Genomic DNA, 16728 nt, shown 5'->3' with positions numbered 1-16728 from the left:
CTAAAACATTAAAAACAGGTAATTCAGTTCCCTGTCATGCCCTTCTTTTAAATATAGATACACTTCAAGTTTCCACCAGGTTTTGGTCAATAATTATTGCTTTCAGATACTTGCTTTTTATAGTTTACCTGAAATTTATTCTACTCTTATTACAAGTCAGTAAAAGAAGAAACCACTTGCTATTATAGCTAGAAAACCTGCCAAAACATAATTTTATAATTGATATTGAGCCTACGTAAATTTCATCTGCATTTCTGATTTCCTTTTCTAGTTACAAAATGATAGAATTCATTATCATCTATTAAGGGAAAAAAATCTTAACTATAAGGAATTTCTGTACTATACAATAGTTTTAAATAATTTAAAAGTGTAGTGCTATCTAGTTTATGAAGTGACTAATACTATGTACCAAAATAAAAGATATGTATGTTCTCTCTAATGAATCTTTTAAATATAATCATTAATATGGGCACACATGACAGACCCAGGTTTGATCCTCAGAACTCCATGTAGCCCCCTAGGCTCCTCTGAGCACCGCCAAGTGTGACCCCAAAACAAAATGGATGCTATTTCAGACTTTGGGTAGCTGAAAGCAAAACTCTGGATAAAGCCATATTACTATTACGAACCTTTCATTTGCTGTAATACGAAATATATGTCACTCATCTGTAAGATGTAATATTTCAAATTTAACAAAGGATAAAATCCAGCGCTGTGGATACGGGAAGGAAAAAAAGAACATTTGATATTTTAAGTCCTTCTTAAACATTGAATTACTCTATTAAGGGAAGGGATAAGAAATAGTAGGGCACCCTTACTTTGCTAAGAATTTAATTTGGAAAGAAAACAGTAAGGACAAGTATACAAATATTTGCAAAAGATCCATGTGTGACAGAAAAATATTCAATCTAACTTCCTTGTCCCATAGTTGAACGTTTCAACAGCTGAGAGATTTTCATTTAGTGCTAGCCAAAAAGATCAAGCAGAGCATCAAGCAGGACATAACAGGATAGATACCTTTAGCTTCCAATAGCCAGATTCATTTCTAGATGAATAGACAGAGAGAAAAGCCAAAATGTAATGTTTAAGAATGAAGTCTGAATGTAGCCAAGAGGAAGAGAAATTTTATCAACAGATGTACTTAAGAGTTTAGTCCCCAGGGTTATCATCAAATACTTTCTAGACAATACAATCCTACTTTTTTGTCAAAATGTACATTTATTTTTTAAGTATTTAAATATCCTGAAATGTGGGTAGAGTGGGAAAGAAAAATTAACATATCATTCTGACATTCTTATTACATATTATTATGGCAGGTAAGTAAATATATAAACTTAATCTTGACTCTTCTGAACACTTTTGAAGAGTGTTGTTAAATGATTGAATCATTACTAAATTTAAGACTTGAATTTTCTACAAATTTTAAGTCTTTGGAAAGGGACTGGATGCTGGTTGTGTGTGGGATTGATAGAAACGCGAAACTAGTCATTGCAATAGAAAGAATACTGGGTAGTGCTTTAGATTTAATTTAGTTCCTTCTAAAAAAGTCAACACAGAAATTAAGAAAATGCAAATGTGTACCCAGTAGCTTTATGCTGATGTTTGCAGTTGTTTCATTGCAGCAGATGAAGTTGAAATACACATACTGAAACATTTTATGACATTTATAAAATTTCACGTTTGTTTTTAGATAATCTTCCTATATTTTTGGCAATGATAATATGATTCAACAGCTGGCTTACTTGTCTCCTTATCTTTTAATTAGTAACCACAGGTAGTTTCTAATTTATGCTTCCAGTTTAGTATTCTCAAATTGATTGGTTAGTGGGCCAGAGATTTTAACAGAATGCTAAAAATACCAAGTTTAATGTATTTAGGAAAGCAGAAAAGTAGAATCTTCACTATTCCTGGGGAATAAATAAAACTAAATTCAGTTTGCAAGGAAAATATGCTGCAGAGGAATAAAGAACTTCTTCCAGCACCATAGATGCAGGATACTCACCTTCTAGATGTCACTTCTATGTTTCCACTTGATTTTCCATCAGAAAATTCCAATTACATGTCCAGCTAAATCTTTGCATTTATTTCCACAAATACTGACTTACTTTCCCGGCATCTATTACATTTAGCAGATAAACCAGTCTATACTAGTTATATTCAAATCTTGGAATGGACTCTCACAAAGTCTTCACTTGGGTGCCTGATCACTGCATTTATTCTAATATATTCAAATTGAACAGCATTTTTGGAATGAGAATTAGAAAAGTACTCAGAAACAAAAAAACAAGAATTTTCTGTACTTTATTACCAACTGAGATATTAGGATAGCTTAAGCCACGTTATTATGGGCATATTTGATAGATTATGTAGGGTGTTACTGAAATGAAATTAAAGGGTATACCTAGAAAGGATTCCTATTTGGCTTTTATAAATATTGTTAAAATAATAATAATCAAGATCTGGGGCTCAAAAGATAGTAAAGGGATTAAGATACATGCCTTGCACCTGTCCAACCCAAATCAATCTCTGGCACCACATGGTCTTCTGAGCATCTCCAGAGTGAAGCAGGTAATTTCCAACACCATAGGGCCTAAGAAGTACTGAATTTTCAGGTTCTTACATTGAATTGCTGGCTTGCTTGACTGAGATTCATTGCAGGTGATTTTCAACCACTTGCAACCCCCCCCCAAAAAAATTATAATATCTTTTTTATATTTTCGGTCTTATTTTAAGTCTGGCTTGAGTAATTAGGAGATGCTATCTCTTTTAAGGAATTAAATTATTTTACTAGTTTATAATAAGAAAACTATGCACAAGGCACAAAAAAAGATTTTTAATTATTTTACTTATTTGGGGTGGGGAAGGGGGAGGGCACATCTGACGGTGCTTAGGGCTTACTACAGACTCTGTGTTTAGGAATTACTCTTGACAGTGCTTGGTGGACCTTATGTAGTGCCAATAATCAAACCTGGGTCAGCTGCATGCAAGACAAGTGTCTTATCCACTGTACTATCTCTCCCGACTCCCCCCAAAAGTGTATTTTATAAAGAAGCACAGTGAAAAAATGTCTTCTTTAAACCACCATCTTTCACCATTTCTATATCCTTTATGTGTAATTTATTTATATAATATAGTTTTGTATCTATATCCATAGGCTAAATTATTTTTTATTTTATTTTTATAAAGTTGTTCACAATGATTTATCACATTTAATATTCAAACACCAATTCCACCTTCCCACTACACCTTCCCATCATCATATTTCAAATATTTCCACCCCAAACACAAAATCCTGCTCCCAAAGCAGAACTCAAATAATTTATTTTGTATTGCTTGTTATGAATAATCCACTGAAAACGATCCAAAAAATATTCCTTAGAAGAAAGTGTGTGGAGATTGTTGTATTTCACCCTGGAGCCATTAAGCCTTGTATAAGAGATTACTGACATGCTGTTAAAAATTGAACCTTTTTGTGCACATATATATTTAGTTATATATATGATAAATATAATTTTTATTTTTAATTCCCCCCCTTGGATTGGTTACCTTCTGCTTTAAACCCCATCAAATGTGGTGTGCTGCTCTTGGTACATCAGTGGTGTAGAATATGAGATGTCAATACAGTAGCCTGTAGCTGAATCATGATGTTTCTATTAAATATTTTAATTTTTTAATGTTGTTGTTGTTTTGTTGTTGTTGTTTTGGTTTTTTATTGTGTTTTTATTTTGTTTTGTTAGACCATACTAGCAATGCTTAGGGCTTATTCCTGGCTCTGTACTCAGAGATGACTCCTGATGGATGTGCTCATGAGACCATACAGGGGGATCAAACTAGGACCAGCTGTACGAAAAGCAAGCTTCCTGCCAGTGTACTATCACTCCAGCCCCACTTTTAATTTTTCTTAAATCATATTTCACATATAGCTATAATTTAGTGTGTTTGTATTCTCATTGCAAATAATTGTTCTCATGTATTTTGTCCTTCAGATCTGACTTTTACAGATTAATCAGATAAACAGTTTTTGTTTTATCTTGTTTTCACCCTGAGCATACCTAGAAATTATCGAAGCAGTCATTTATAACAATCTTCAACATTATAATTAGACATATAGCCCTTTTTACATTTTAACTATGAAATTGATTATCCTCAAATTACTTTAGAAATAATACCCCAAAAGCTCTCAAGAAACATGGATGATAAAAATGTTTAGATTTTTAAAAAATAACTTTGATGGCTCTTCAACAAGTCCCCAGGACACTTTTCATCTCATGCAAGTGGCTTGATCCTCCTGTACCTTGACATATAGGCCTAGGTGAAATATTGTTGGCATAAAAATTGCATTTGGTAGGTCTGCTCAGAAGGGGTCATGTAAAAGTCATCTTTGATTTGTTAATGGAAATTTTTTTTTTCAGATGTAGTATATGGCAGCAGTGCTATGCATCCTAAGGGGAAAAAGCCATCCATTTTATGAAAGTTTATTTTCATATTTTATACACTGTAGTTCTGTTGTGTGTTTTTGATTTAGTAACAATTTATGTGTTTTTCTGTCACAGAGCAGTGCGGCCTGTGGTGTTGAGACTCACAGCGATGCCATCCAGCCCTGCCACATCAGAGAGGCTATTCGACGCTACAGCCACAAGATTGGCCCCCTTGCCCCATTCACAGTACGTAATAACAGAGTTATAAAAAGTTATATTTATAATCTGAAAGAATTTTGATTTTCAAGTGGTCAAATGAAGAAGCAATGGAATTGTTGAAAGCAATTTGTGGTGACTATAATTTTGTTGTATAAAAGTGGCATAATCCTCTTGGGAAATAAAAGTCATTTTTGTCTCTTTGGAGGGACAATTTTTTTCCCTACAAAATATTATTTTTTTTCAATCACAAAATACGCTTTTTTGTTGAGGCTTATATTTTCTAATTTTCAAAGCCTAGGGTTTTTAGAACGCTTTTGTCAAATTACATGTATCCAAATATTGCTAGAAGCACTTTATATTTAAAATTGGTTAGATTAGCAATACCACTTCTATCAGATGTCCTGCTCCTAAACATACTTTGAGTTGGAAGAAGAAGAAATGATTTCTTTACTGGCTTTGAAGTCGGCTGAGATGCAGAGTCTTTCACATCTTCAAATGGTTTTAAAGCTTATAATCATGGTTTGTTGTTTTTGGGTTTGTTTAATGGAGAATTAAAGACTTTATTTCAGTAGCCTAAAGAAAGTGTGTGCATGTGTGTATGTGTGTGTGTGTGTGTGTGTGTGTGTGTGTGTATGTGTGTTTTAATTAAATGCTCATCTTGTGGCTTTGTCTATCTTTATTCATGTTAATAGAACTTTCTCCAAGTCCTTCTTTGTTTATAAGGAATTAATTGGATATTCAAAAGTGAGATTTGATTAATATTACTGAACAGGGGAATATACCATTTAAAAAATGTTCACTCTGCCTTAGCATACTAGCACATATATGACATTATATATGTATGTATATATGTACATATACATATTTAAGTAGTTATAACATAGTTTTGTTTTTTCCATATGAAAGTATTTTTTTACTATTATCTAATATAAGTAATACTGATGTCTTCTAATTTGTATCATTTTTTTCCTGAGTTTGGATTAAAGAGAATGCTTCTTTCTGTGTTCTCAGTAATTGTTGTTCATTGTATAGGTTCTCATAGTGAAAACTGTTTCAGGCATTATTATATATATTTCAGAACCTTTGAATTGGCGATGGTTATTTTAATACTTGACTATAAAAATATTATAAATATTCCGTACTGCTGCTGCTTAAAGCAGCATATCCATTTACATGAATGTTTGGAGATTATCATATTACAACTTTAAAAAACAATGGAATAATTTTTTTCTGTGTGATTGGTGAGACTGTTTTAAGCAGTGAGGAAAATATGAGGTGATTGGAAGAATTTTTTAAAAATTTTTCCCCACTTTATTTAAACTCTGTGTTCTACAAAATTGTTCTTGGTGCATCCATCACAGGCATTCAGTGTTCCAACCCCAATCCCACCACCACTGTCACCTTCCCTCTACCACTGTCCCATTTCCCTCACCAATGCTCAAGCCTGCCCCTGTAGCAGGCCCAAAATGTTTTATTATTTATTGCTTGTTATCACCAAAAGGCTAATGGAATTATCAAAAAATACTTCTGTCAAAGAAAATTTATGGTAATTACTTTATCTCACCATGGGGACGTTAAGTCCTTAAAAGAGGGTTCTCTAAGCTGTTGCTGCAAGTTGGGCCTTCTGTGTTAATGCTTTTGTTAGTTGGGCTTAGTTGGCTTTTACATTATATTTCCATTCGATTTGCTACGACTGGGATGTTAGTACTGTAGAGTTTGGAGGTGTCGCTCCAGAAAATCTAGAATGTTTAACTGGGCAATGAGGTTGCATGGCAAGGGTGGTGGAACATGGATGCTGGGATTTCCAGAAGTATGGGAAGGTTTGGGGGCAGGGGGTTAATGCCCACCCCTACTCTGAGAAGACCTGGAGTTTTCAGTCAGAAAACCCCAGTGTACCTGCAAGTTTCAGTAGCTTGGTGTTTCTGTAGAGCTAAGTCGTGACACAGTAGAGTCTGGCTGTAGGCATGATAGAGCTGGGCGGGGGGGAGGGAGGGGTGCATCTGTCTAGGCTTAAGCAGAGTTGGAACTTGGCCCACCTTCCTAACAAAGGTGGCCCAGATGTCTCAGCTAGGGACCGGTATATATATATATATATATCTGATAAATTTTTTCTGGAAGAATTTTAAAATTGTAAATTTTAAAGAACCTAACTATGACAAAGGATTAAGAATAAAGCAATAACTAAATTAAAATAAAAAATTGAGCCAAATAATAACTATTGTGTTGAGACACAGGAGTAGAAGGGCAAAGAAGGCAGGTTTGATAACAATATCGAAGTAACTAAAGGCTATAAAGGGAAGCAGAATTTGGAGAAATAGCCTGTAATAGTAACTAAAAGTAGCAAAATTTCATAAAATAAAAATTCATCAAATACAACAGAAAATCGAACCATGAAGTTTGTGATATTTCCTCAAAAAGAAGTTGTGGTGGCTGCTTTATTATTAAATTATTTTTATTGTTATTTATTAAGAAATGTGGGCACACTCATCTGTGTTCAGGTCTTACTCCTGGCAGTGCTCAGGAGACCATATACCATGTATAGATTTAAACCAGGATCTGTGTCAGCCACATGTATGGCAACTCCTTCTTCTCTCTACTATCTTTCTGGTCCCTTGGAGAGTGTTGTGTTTATTTTGTTGGACTTTTTGTTTTCGTTGGGTCTGGCTTTTTTGGTTTGTTTTGGGGGGATGGGGGTGTTATTGTTGTTGTTTCTTTTTTCTTTTTTATTTTTAAAAGGCATTTTTAGAATTTATTTGTAGAAGTATATACATTAAGAGAACTTTGGTTTTGTGACTATAATGGACTTTTAGGAGTTAGAGCATTTACTCTTTTCTCTTCGAGAAAAACACCCAAAGAAGTAGTGTATCAGTTGTAACGTGAAAGATGGTCAGACATGCTTTCTCTAGGGCTTCAGTGTTTACAAGCAGTGGATAGTGTTCATGGTTACCTGTTCTGAATCTCAACCCCAGCTCTCTTTGGGAGCTGCTTGAAATGGCTACAAAACCAGGTCTATAATTTTGCAAGCCGGAAAAAGGAAACTGTTCTCTGCGCAAGATGACATAATCCTGTGTGTAATGCCTACATCTATTTTAGTTTCTCCAAGAGTGATATTTACAGGAGTAAAATATGCAAACTCCCAGAACTTGCATATTATCAGGTGATTTTTCTGTTGAAGCAGAATGGTGAGACAATCAAATTGCTTACTTAAACATTTCATTAACCTAAATTATATCTGAAGTGCATCCCTAGAAAAAAAATATCCTCAGTTACTTCTCGGCTCTCTCAAATTCTGAGACTAAGCATAGAATTTTAAAGCTGGCTAAGACTTGAAATCCAATTAGTCTCAGTCTCAGAGAAGCTTTGCGGTGTCCCCAAGGGCACCTCGTAAAATGAGTGATGGGGGTCTCTGGAATCTGCCTCTGACTCCCCATTTACCCCACTGCCAGTGCTGCCATCGACTCCGATGTGTGCCAGGGATATTCACAGCATTGGTGGCTCAGGAATGTTCACAATAGAAGAATAGGGGGATCAGAAAGATGAAATTTAATCCCTTTAAGGATTAATTCTTAAATCCTTTAAGAATTCCTCACGTTAAACTTATAAAAACTAAAGTGGCATAGCAGATTGCCTTGACTATTTTCATCTAGAATTTCATGTTCATGAATAATTCTTATGTCATGAGCACATTACATTTGTCTGCATTTTATATAGTCTCCCTGGAAAATTAAATGTCTAATAGTAGAATAATTTTCGAATGTAAATACCAAGTAAAAAGTAAGAATTCTTAGTTTTATTGTTACTAAAGTAAAAATTTTCTCAGTAATTTTTTAGAAGTACTTTGATCCATGGGCTGGGGCGATAGCACAGTGGTAGGGCATTCGCCTTTCACGCGGCCGACCCGTGTTCAATTCCTGCACCCCTCTCGGAGAGCCCGGCAAGCTACCGAGAGTATTGCGCCTGCACGGCAGAGCGTGGCAAGCTACCCGTGGCTTATTCCATATGCCAAAAACAGTAACAATAAGTCTCACAAAGAGAGAAGTTACTGGTGCCCGCTTGAGCAAATTGATGAGCAACGGGATGACAGTGACAGTGACTTTGATCCATTGTTACAGATTGGAGTCAAGTGCCTTCTTACAGTTGCTAGGTTGCTGGTTCGAAGAGGAAAAATGAATATGTAATTGGTTTTTGTTTGTTTGTTTGGTTGGGGGCCACACGTGGTGATGCTCAGGTGTTACTTCTTGCCCTGAACTTAGTAATTACTCCTAATTCTGCTTGGTGGGGAACCATATGGGATGTCAGGGATTGAACCCAGTCAGCCCCATGCAAGGCAAATGCCCTGCCTACTGTACTATTGCTCTGGCCACCAAATATGTAGCACATTTATCATACAAGACTAACCTAAGAATGAGTGTTCCCTAAGAAAATAATTTTAATGCTCTTAATGTTTCAGTTTTATAGTAGGTTAGAATAAATTTTCAGTTACATTGTTAATGTAACTGAATTACATTTCTTACACCAAGAACACCTTAATACCAAATTTTATGTGGTTCAGCTAATAGAGCATTTAGTTTAGGGTTAGTTACTGAGAGAATGTTCATATGTGTAAATAAAGAAGCTGAAATAGTTTGGGAGACAGACTTGAGAGAAATGTTGGTTGAGCAAATAAAAACTAAAACTCGCAGCAGTTTAGAAAAATCTTTTCACCTACATTATGTTATTTATTCTCACAAAAATGCAAGATGAGTGTTATTATCCCCACTTTATAGATAAGAAAATAAAGATTTAGAGAAAAATTTAGTAACTAGCTTAAGGCTGTAAAGTAAATTCCAGGACTCTGTGTAGAAAGCTGAACACTAGTTCTCTGGGACCAACACTAATCCTTCTCATTCAACTTCCTCTTTGCAAACTACCCTCTGTTTTTAACTCTTAAGTCATTTTTTTTTCTAGAAATTCTAAACATTTCCTAAACTAGTGCAATAGAATGGTATTCCAAGTGGTATTAAAGATTTTCCACATTTTTTTTAAATCCTGTATCTAGAGGATCTACTCTTAAAGTCCCTTCCAATAAAATAGAGAAGGGATCACTAAAAAAATAATGGTTGGAGGAATCGGTCGAGATGAAAGAAGAGTGCCAAAACTAGATAAAGGACCAAACATGATAACCTCTTAGTATCTGCATTGCAAACCATAATGGCCCAAAGTAGAGAGAGTATGGGGAATATTGTCTGTCATGGAGGCAGGGGGAGGGTGGACAGGGGGCGTATACTGGGGATATTGGTTGGGGAGGAATGTGCACTGGTGGAGGGATGGGTGTTTGATCATTGTGTGCTTGTAACTCAGACATGAAAGCTTGTAACTATATCTCACGGTGAATCAATAAAATTTTAAAAAGAATAACAGGTGGAAATAGTAGTATGAATAGCCACTGGGAAAACCTATGTCAGCTCTCGAGAGACCTGGTGGTCCTCAAATATGGAGATCTGTGACCCACCTGTTGGTTGCATCTCTGGGAGTGGCCCCAGAGCCCTCCACATGCAATGCCACGAGATGTGACCCTTCAAAAAAAAAAAAAAAACCACAGGGAAGATATTCTAATATTAAGTTATAGGTGAAAGCCCTAGTATTATATCTACCACAGTGCCCACTTAATTTCTGTATGTTAACAATTTATTGTCACAGAGAAGTCTTTAAGTCTTTATTCACAAGTAGCAATTTCATGATACATTTCTACACAGGACCTCAGTAGGCATGGCTTTAAAGAGAAACAGTAAGAACTTCTTTTGGTTAAAAGTTACTGTACTGGGGCTGGAGGCAATAGTACAGTGGGTAGGGTATTTGCCTTGCACACAGCAGACCTGGGTTCGATTCCCAACATCCTATATGGTCCCCCAAGCACCACCAGGAGTGATACCTGAGTGCAGAGCCAGGAGTAACCCCTGAGCATCACCAGGTATGACCCAAAAAGAAAGAAAAAAAAAGTTACTGTACTGACAATATATATTGCTCACTTTTCTAAGCTAGTCATACTTAGAGGAAGTAAATATATAAATGTTTTATCCTGTTATCTCTTCATGGTTTTCTGGAAATAAAAATGGGGGCACACCTAGCAGTGTTAGGGCTCCGTGTTTCAGGGGTTACACCTGGCTTGGTGCTCTGAAGACTGTTTGCAGTGCTGCAAGTAGAACCATTGCCATGGCCATAGCTCATGCAGGCAAGTGCCTTAACCTCTGGTACTATCTCTTCAGCCCTGGAAAATTTGTTTAAGGTATTTCAAAATATTGCAAACCCCTCAAAACAGTCGTACAGAAATCTGTTACCTAGAGACTCTTATAACAATATCTGCTTCAAGTTTCAGGGCTAGGTTTATTTCACCTTTCCTGTGGAATTCAAATTTAGTAAACTTTGTTACAGTGCTTTTGGGGAGAGAGGAACCCCCAATCAGTGTTCAGGAGATCACAGGGCTAGCCCTGGCTGTTCTCAGCTAGCTGAGGGTCAGTTCTCTGACCAGTAATGCTGTCACTAATGTGTCACTAATGCCACCAGTGGATTCAGGGGTCCATGCAATGCTGTCTGGGGCCTCTTCATGCAAGGTGTGTGCTCCAGTCCCTTGAGTTTTCTCCCTAGCCCTACTGGTACTTTTTGTTTGTTTGTTTGTTTGTTTCCTGTGTTTGTTGTTATCACCATGTCACAATTCTGTATGAGTTCACACAATCAAGTTACATTGTTCAGTAGTTTAGTTGATATTTTAATACCTTGCCTTGGAACAACCAATAAATTTGTTTATTTCATTTTATTTTTTGTTTTGTTAATAAGAAATTGCCCAGATGCCTTTTGAAAAATTCTGGTATTCACAATTAGTTTGGCTATATATAAGCAATCATTTTTCTTTTCTTTTTTATTCTTTCTGTTAGCAGTAAACACTTAAGATTTAGTTCAACGTGGAATTTACTTTCCAAGGTGCTGTACTTGCAATTTTATTGGATTTGCTTTAAATATCAAAAAAAAAAGCGAAACTAACAAGCCAAAATTTCAAGAAATAACTTCCCAATGAAAACATTTGCAAGAAGTTCAAGTATAAAACACAAGAGGACAGCTTTTATTTTGAGTAGCACAAAAGTTATTAAAGGAACATTCCAATCAATCATCTGTGAGGTCTCTAAATATCCTACGAAGTATCCTAGTATTTCCAGGGACATCGTTTGAAAAAGAAAAACTCTGTCTTCTCTAATGGGGGAGATGGAGGTAGTTAAGTAGAAATGAAAAGTGATCGCCCTAATCAGCCTGTATATTTCCTCCAAGTTTGTATTCTTCAAAGTCTTTTTAAATTTGAAGTAGATCAAGAAGTTAATAAGTCTCTGGTCATTATAAAAAAGCAAACTGCATCTTGGAAAATAGAGGAAGAATTTTGAATACTGAGTGCAAGGAAGAAATAGTTGTGACAACAAAGTGAAACTTTTTGTGCAGAATATCATGAAAGGAAAAAATTTTAAGATTTAAATGTATTATATTTCCCTCTTTTTGCAATATTTTGAGGAAGTGGAGATAGAATGGAAAAATATTTTGAGTAGCTCCCAAAAGTAAAGTATTTTTTCTTTTCAAAAAAGTACAGGATTCCTTTAACTCATAAATTCCTGAAAGCAGCAAAAGGATTAAGTGGGGAGTACTAAATTCTGTTGAGGTATTTTAAAACTTAAAAACTGCTCTAAAAATGGCAAGAAACTTGTTTAAGAAGATTATAATGATTCACTTAAACATGTAAGTCAGTACATTAAATTGCTCCTGTTTACTTGGCTGAAAATACTATTTAAAATTCTCAGTTATTATTTTATATCTAAATTAGGTGACTGTTAGAGAAAGAGCACATTTGTTTTAACATAGTTCCGTGATTTACCACAACAGAAACAACCAACATAACCATGTTTCAAGGGAAGCATTTGTATACTGTTTTATTAATAGTGTGACAAAATTGTCCCCAAACAGCCTTGATGAGAGTCTGTTGAACTGGCAATGATTTACTTTTTGATTATGTCTTAAATAGTGTCATATACTAGTCACACAAATATAATTATTGAACTACCCTTTAATTTACGGATATAGTTACAAAGTTATTCCCACAACATACTAAGGAGATTGTTTTAAATGGGAAATTTACACCTTCCCAGCCTGAAACTGATATGTTGCACTTATTGTGCCCCATATATATTTAAGGCTGTATGCAAGGTAGGAAAAATGTGCAGGAAAAAATAATTATGTTCTGTTTTTCTGACTGGTGTTTTAATTATGATTTGATTTAAACCAAATCCTGTAGGCTGTGTGCACAGATCAAGTCTTCCACCCCCACACACCACCTCTGTCTGACCCCAAGCTGTGAGAAGAGAAAATTCATAGCCCATATGTCAGTCAGATGTTAATTCTTGCTCTGGCACCTGGGTAGGCTGTCCCACCTGACGAAGTGCACTTGCAGTTCTGGGCGTCTACCCAAAATGTGAAGTAGACTCTCCAGATCTTGAAATATTTTGACTGATTAGTTGGCAGAGGCCATGAGGGCAGAACCTGGTGTCAGGCTTTGGATTTGCCCAGGTGTAATCTGGGTGGCGGTAAGGCAGCTGTGTTCATGGGGAAAACTACCCACAAAGCCGGTGTTTGAGTTGACTCGGTCTCCTGAAGTTCACAACCTGGCCTACAGATTCCCGTGAATTCCAATTCAAACATTTCGCAGATTTTATAGTTTCCAGTAGAGAAGTTAGAGTCTACATTTCTGGCTTCAATTTAATCCTAATACCTGGTCTAACCTAAAATACTCATGTCCATATTCTAGAGTAATAGGTAAGAGCCTTTTTACTTAATGAGTTAGAATCGACAAGCATTCTTCATCCAACCAAACTACTGATGATTGTTTTATTATTTTAAAGGAAGAAAGGATAAGTGAAAAAGACTTTATCGTATATTTTTTCCTCTAAAGTTGCTGCCTAATGGGGATTGATCCTCATGTGGGTATATTATCTTCACAACACCTTTTGGTGCCAAGCAGCATTTTTTAACCTTCCTGGGTAAGGGGAAGGGTTAAAAAACTGAATAAAGTGTCAAGCAAGACGAGTTTCTACTACCAATCTTTCTCCCACTGTTATCTGAAAAATGATTCAAAGCACGTGTTCCTCATAGAACAAAAGTGTGCTTCACATACAGAAGACATTACTAGCTTTTGGAGTATGAACTAGGTGGTAATAGTCTGTGTGCCCGAATTTATATTTACACAACTCCACATGAATTAAAAGGAGCAGGATCAGTGTTTTCATCCCTAAGGGTCCTGAGGTTCTTACAACTCTGATATCTCTATTAATGCAGTAAACACTTACCAACCATTGTATTGAAATTGGGGATGTGGTATTTGGAGATAAGCTATTGTATGTTCCAATATAGCAAAAGAAGTGCTTGGTGTAGAGTTCGAAAGGTGGTACAGCGAGTAAGGCACTCAACCTGGCATGCACCCAACCCAGGTTCCATCCCCAGCAACCAATATGGTCCCCTGGGTACTGCCAGAAGTAATTCCTGAGCACAGAGCTAGATGTAAGCACTGAATGTAACCGGTGTGACCTAGAGGATGGACAGAGAGGACAGTCTGCTTGAGGAAGTCAAGGGAACTTTGTAAGGATCCCCGACTGTTCACTGAGTATCTGAAACAGGTGGGGGTTCAAGTGTGATGAGAATGGGACTAAAATGAGAACAATGACCATGCTCTCAACTTATAGTTGAGTATTGTGGCACTTCAGCCTAGCCCATTTTGATGCCAGGGTAGCTCACAGCTTGACCTGGGTCCATTCTGTCCCTCGTCAGGACCCTGCTTTTGGGGTGCTAGGAACTAAGGGCAACTGAGTAGAGAAAGCAGATGCCCAGGAGTGAATATTATTCGGAGTCAATCAACTCCCAAATTACAAGAGCATAATATTAACTGTCTTCCTGTGTCCATACAGAAAGGACATTGCTTTAAGGTAAACTATGCAAAAATAAAAAATAAAATGAGAACAAAAATCAGCATGTGAAAGCAGACCGGTTACTCGGCAAAGAACTGCAGAGATAAAACTTCAAATGCTGCTGTGAATTCTTAGCCTGTTACACTTAGATTTTGTGGTATAGGCCTCTTTACCTAGAGGTATAGGCCAGCACTTAAGGATCTCTGCTCTGCAGAAGCCCTAAATTGTTCTCAGAGGTATTCTGCAAATACCAGTGTGTGTTCCCTAAATATTACAGATAAATTTTATCTCTGATATAGCTTAGGTTCTCAATAAGCTTTTTTTTTTAATTTAGAAAACAGCTACTAAGTAATTATCAAGTAGCTGTTTTTAACTTTTCGAGCAAGAGGTTGATATGAACAGAACTATTGTAGAAAAATAACTTAGGTGAACTCCTCCTAACATAGGTGAACTGGAGTTAAGAGAGAGAATAGGCAAAGATAATATTCAGATGATGGCTGCAGTCAGACAAAAGTTCTGAAAAGATCAGAAATTCTGGGAACAGAGAAGATAGAATTTGTCAAGATATGTTCGGCAAAAAGAATAAGTAGAATAAGACCCTGAATGAATAATTTTGCAAGAGAGCAGGTTTGTAAGTTAATACATAAAGCAGTCAGTTAAAAATAGTCTCAGAAATAAAATCAGTATCACGATGCTTGAAAAGGATTTGCATGAACTACAAGGAAAATAATTTCAAGGGAATTCTCTGCAGGAGGTGAGGGGTCAATCATCAATCATCTCAGCTTAAAAAAATTTAAATAAGGAGGACACTTTCTGGGCCAGAGCAGGTAGAGTGCTTCCCTTGCATGAGGTCGACCTGGGCGTGATCCTCAGCATCCCATATGGTCCCTCAAGCACTGCCAGAAGTAATTCCTGGGTGGAGAGTCAGGAGTAACCCCTGAGTATTGCTCAGTGTGGCTCAAAAAACAAAGAAAGAAAATGAGAAAAGAAATTTTTAAAAAGGATACATTCTATGTTTATGCTTAGACTTATGGCGTGTGTTAATATATGGGACCAGGAAGTCCTATATCCTCTTATGCTGCTTTGATGAACAAATTGACTTTCTAAGCCATTAATGAATTTGGTCATGCATTCCTGAAAAATGGCTATAACCTAACTCAATTTAATTTTTTCCCATCATTGAAGTCATGCCTGTAGTAGCTTTGTGCTAATGTAAATTTCAAAGCATCATTTTTCTGAACTTTGATTTGTGACTTTTATACGTGTGTGAACCCATTCTCTTCAGCACCATACCCCTCCCCTCCATAAAGAGAACTACATTGACTCAGACACAGGAAACTGATGGACTATGGTAGTATTTTTCCTCATTAAAAAACTAGTCTTACTGGTAATGGCAGTGGTTCTAAACGGGGACCCTTTCTGTGTAGTTAGATCATTACCCAAATAATTATTCCTTCTCAACCAGCTCTTCCAATCTAGAAGACAGTTTCAATTTCAGACCTTTTGCCCTTCCCTGCTAAGCGTCCCTCTTTCAGATTTATGAAAGAAAACATTTCTTTCTGTGAAAGGTTTTTGTCTACCCGCATCTGGAAGTGTTTATTTCAGTGGCATGTAAGCTATCTGTGGATTTAGTTAGCACCAGACCCCCTTTTGTGTATTCCTGCCTTAAAAATTTTATAAATGATCTTATTGAATTTGTGCCAGCGTGCACATGGCTTGGCTGATTGCTGCATATATCCTTTACCTGCCAGTCACCTTTGATTTATGTCCTTTCTGCTAAGCTTTTACCTTCCAAAAACGGTGCCACTGAACTGTCCTCTAAATCATCTTACTGGTTAAATTACTCCAAGATGAGTTGGTATGTTTCTGGTTGCCTATGGACAGATGAATTTATATTTTTCTGCCCTTACCCACTTCTAGTAAAGCCACTTATGGAGGAGATTGGATATGTTATGTCATCGATCTCTGTATTCCAAATGAATACCATCTGAAACTCTATGCCAACGCAAGACCAAAGTGACAGAGAAGTATTCTTTGGCATCAGCTTCTCTTATGAGACCTTCTTTTGCACACACAAAAAATGCCTAGGCCTGGAACTGAATCTCCTGTGGGAACTTCAT

At 36.4% G+C, this 16728-nt stretch overlaps 1 protein-coding gene across 3 annotated transcripts in view; it reads left to right on the top strand.

Annotated features, from left to right (window-relative positions):
* Window positions 1-16728, top strand: part of SUPT3H (SPT3 homolog, SAGA and STAGA complex component) — a 519913-nt gene that overhangs the window by 404730 nt on the left and 98455 nt on the right. For all 3 annotated transcript variants that reach the window (XM_055135058.1, XM_055135057.1, XM_055135059.1), the window contains one exon: window positions 4554-4664. In XM_055135058.1, coding sequence (XP_054991033.1) covers window positions 4554-4664 — 111 coding nt within the window. The remainder of the gene's footprint in view (window positions 1-4553; window positions 4665-16728) is intronic.

The sequence above is a fragment of the Sorex araneus genome, chromosome 4, assembly GCF_027595985.1.
Source record: "Sorex araneus isolate mSorAra2 chromosome 4, mSorAra2.pri, whole genome shotgun sequence".
In the NCBI taxonomy this organism is placed as follows: domain Eukaryota; kingdom Metazoa; phylum Chordata; class Mammalia; order Eulipotyphla; family Soricidae; genus Sorex; species Sorex araneus.
This window is presented reverse-complemented; position numbering and strand designations above follow the sequence as displayed.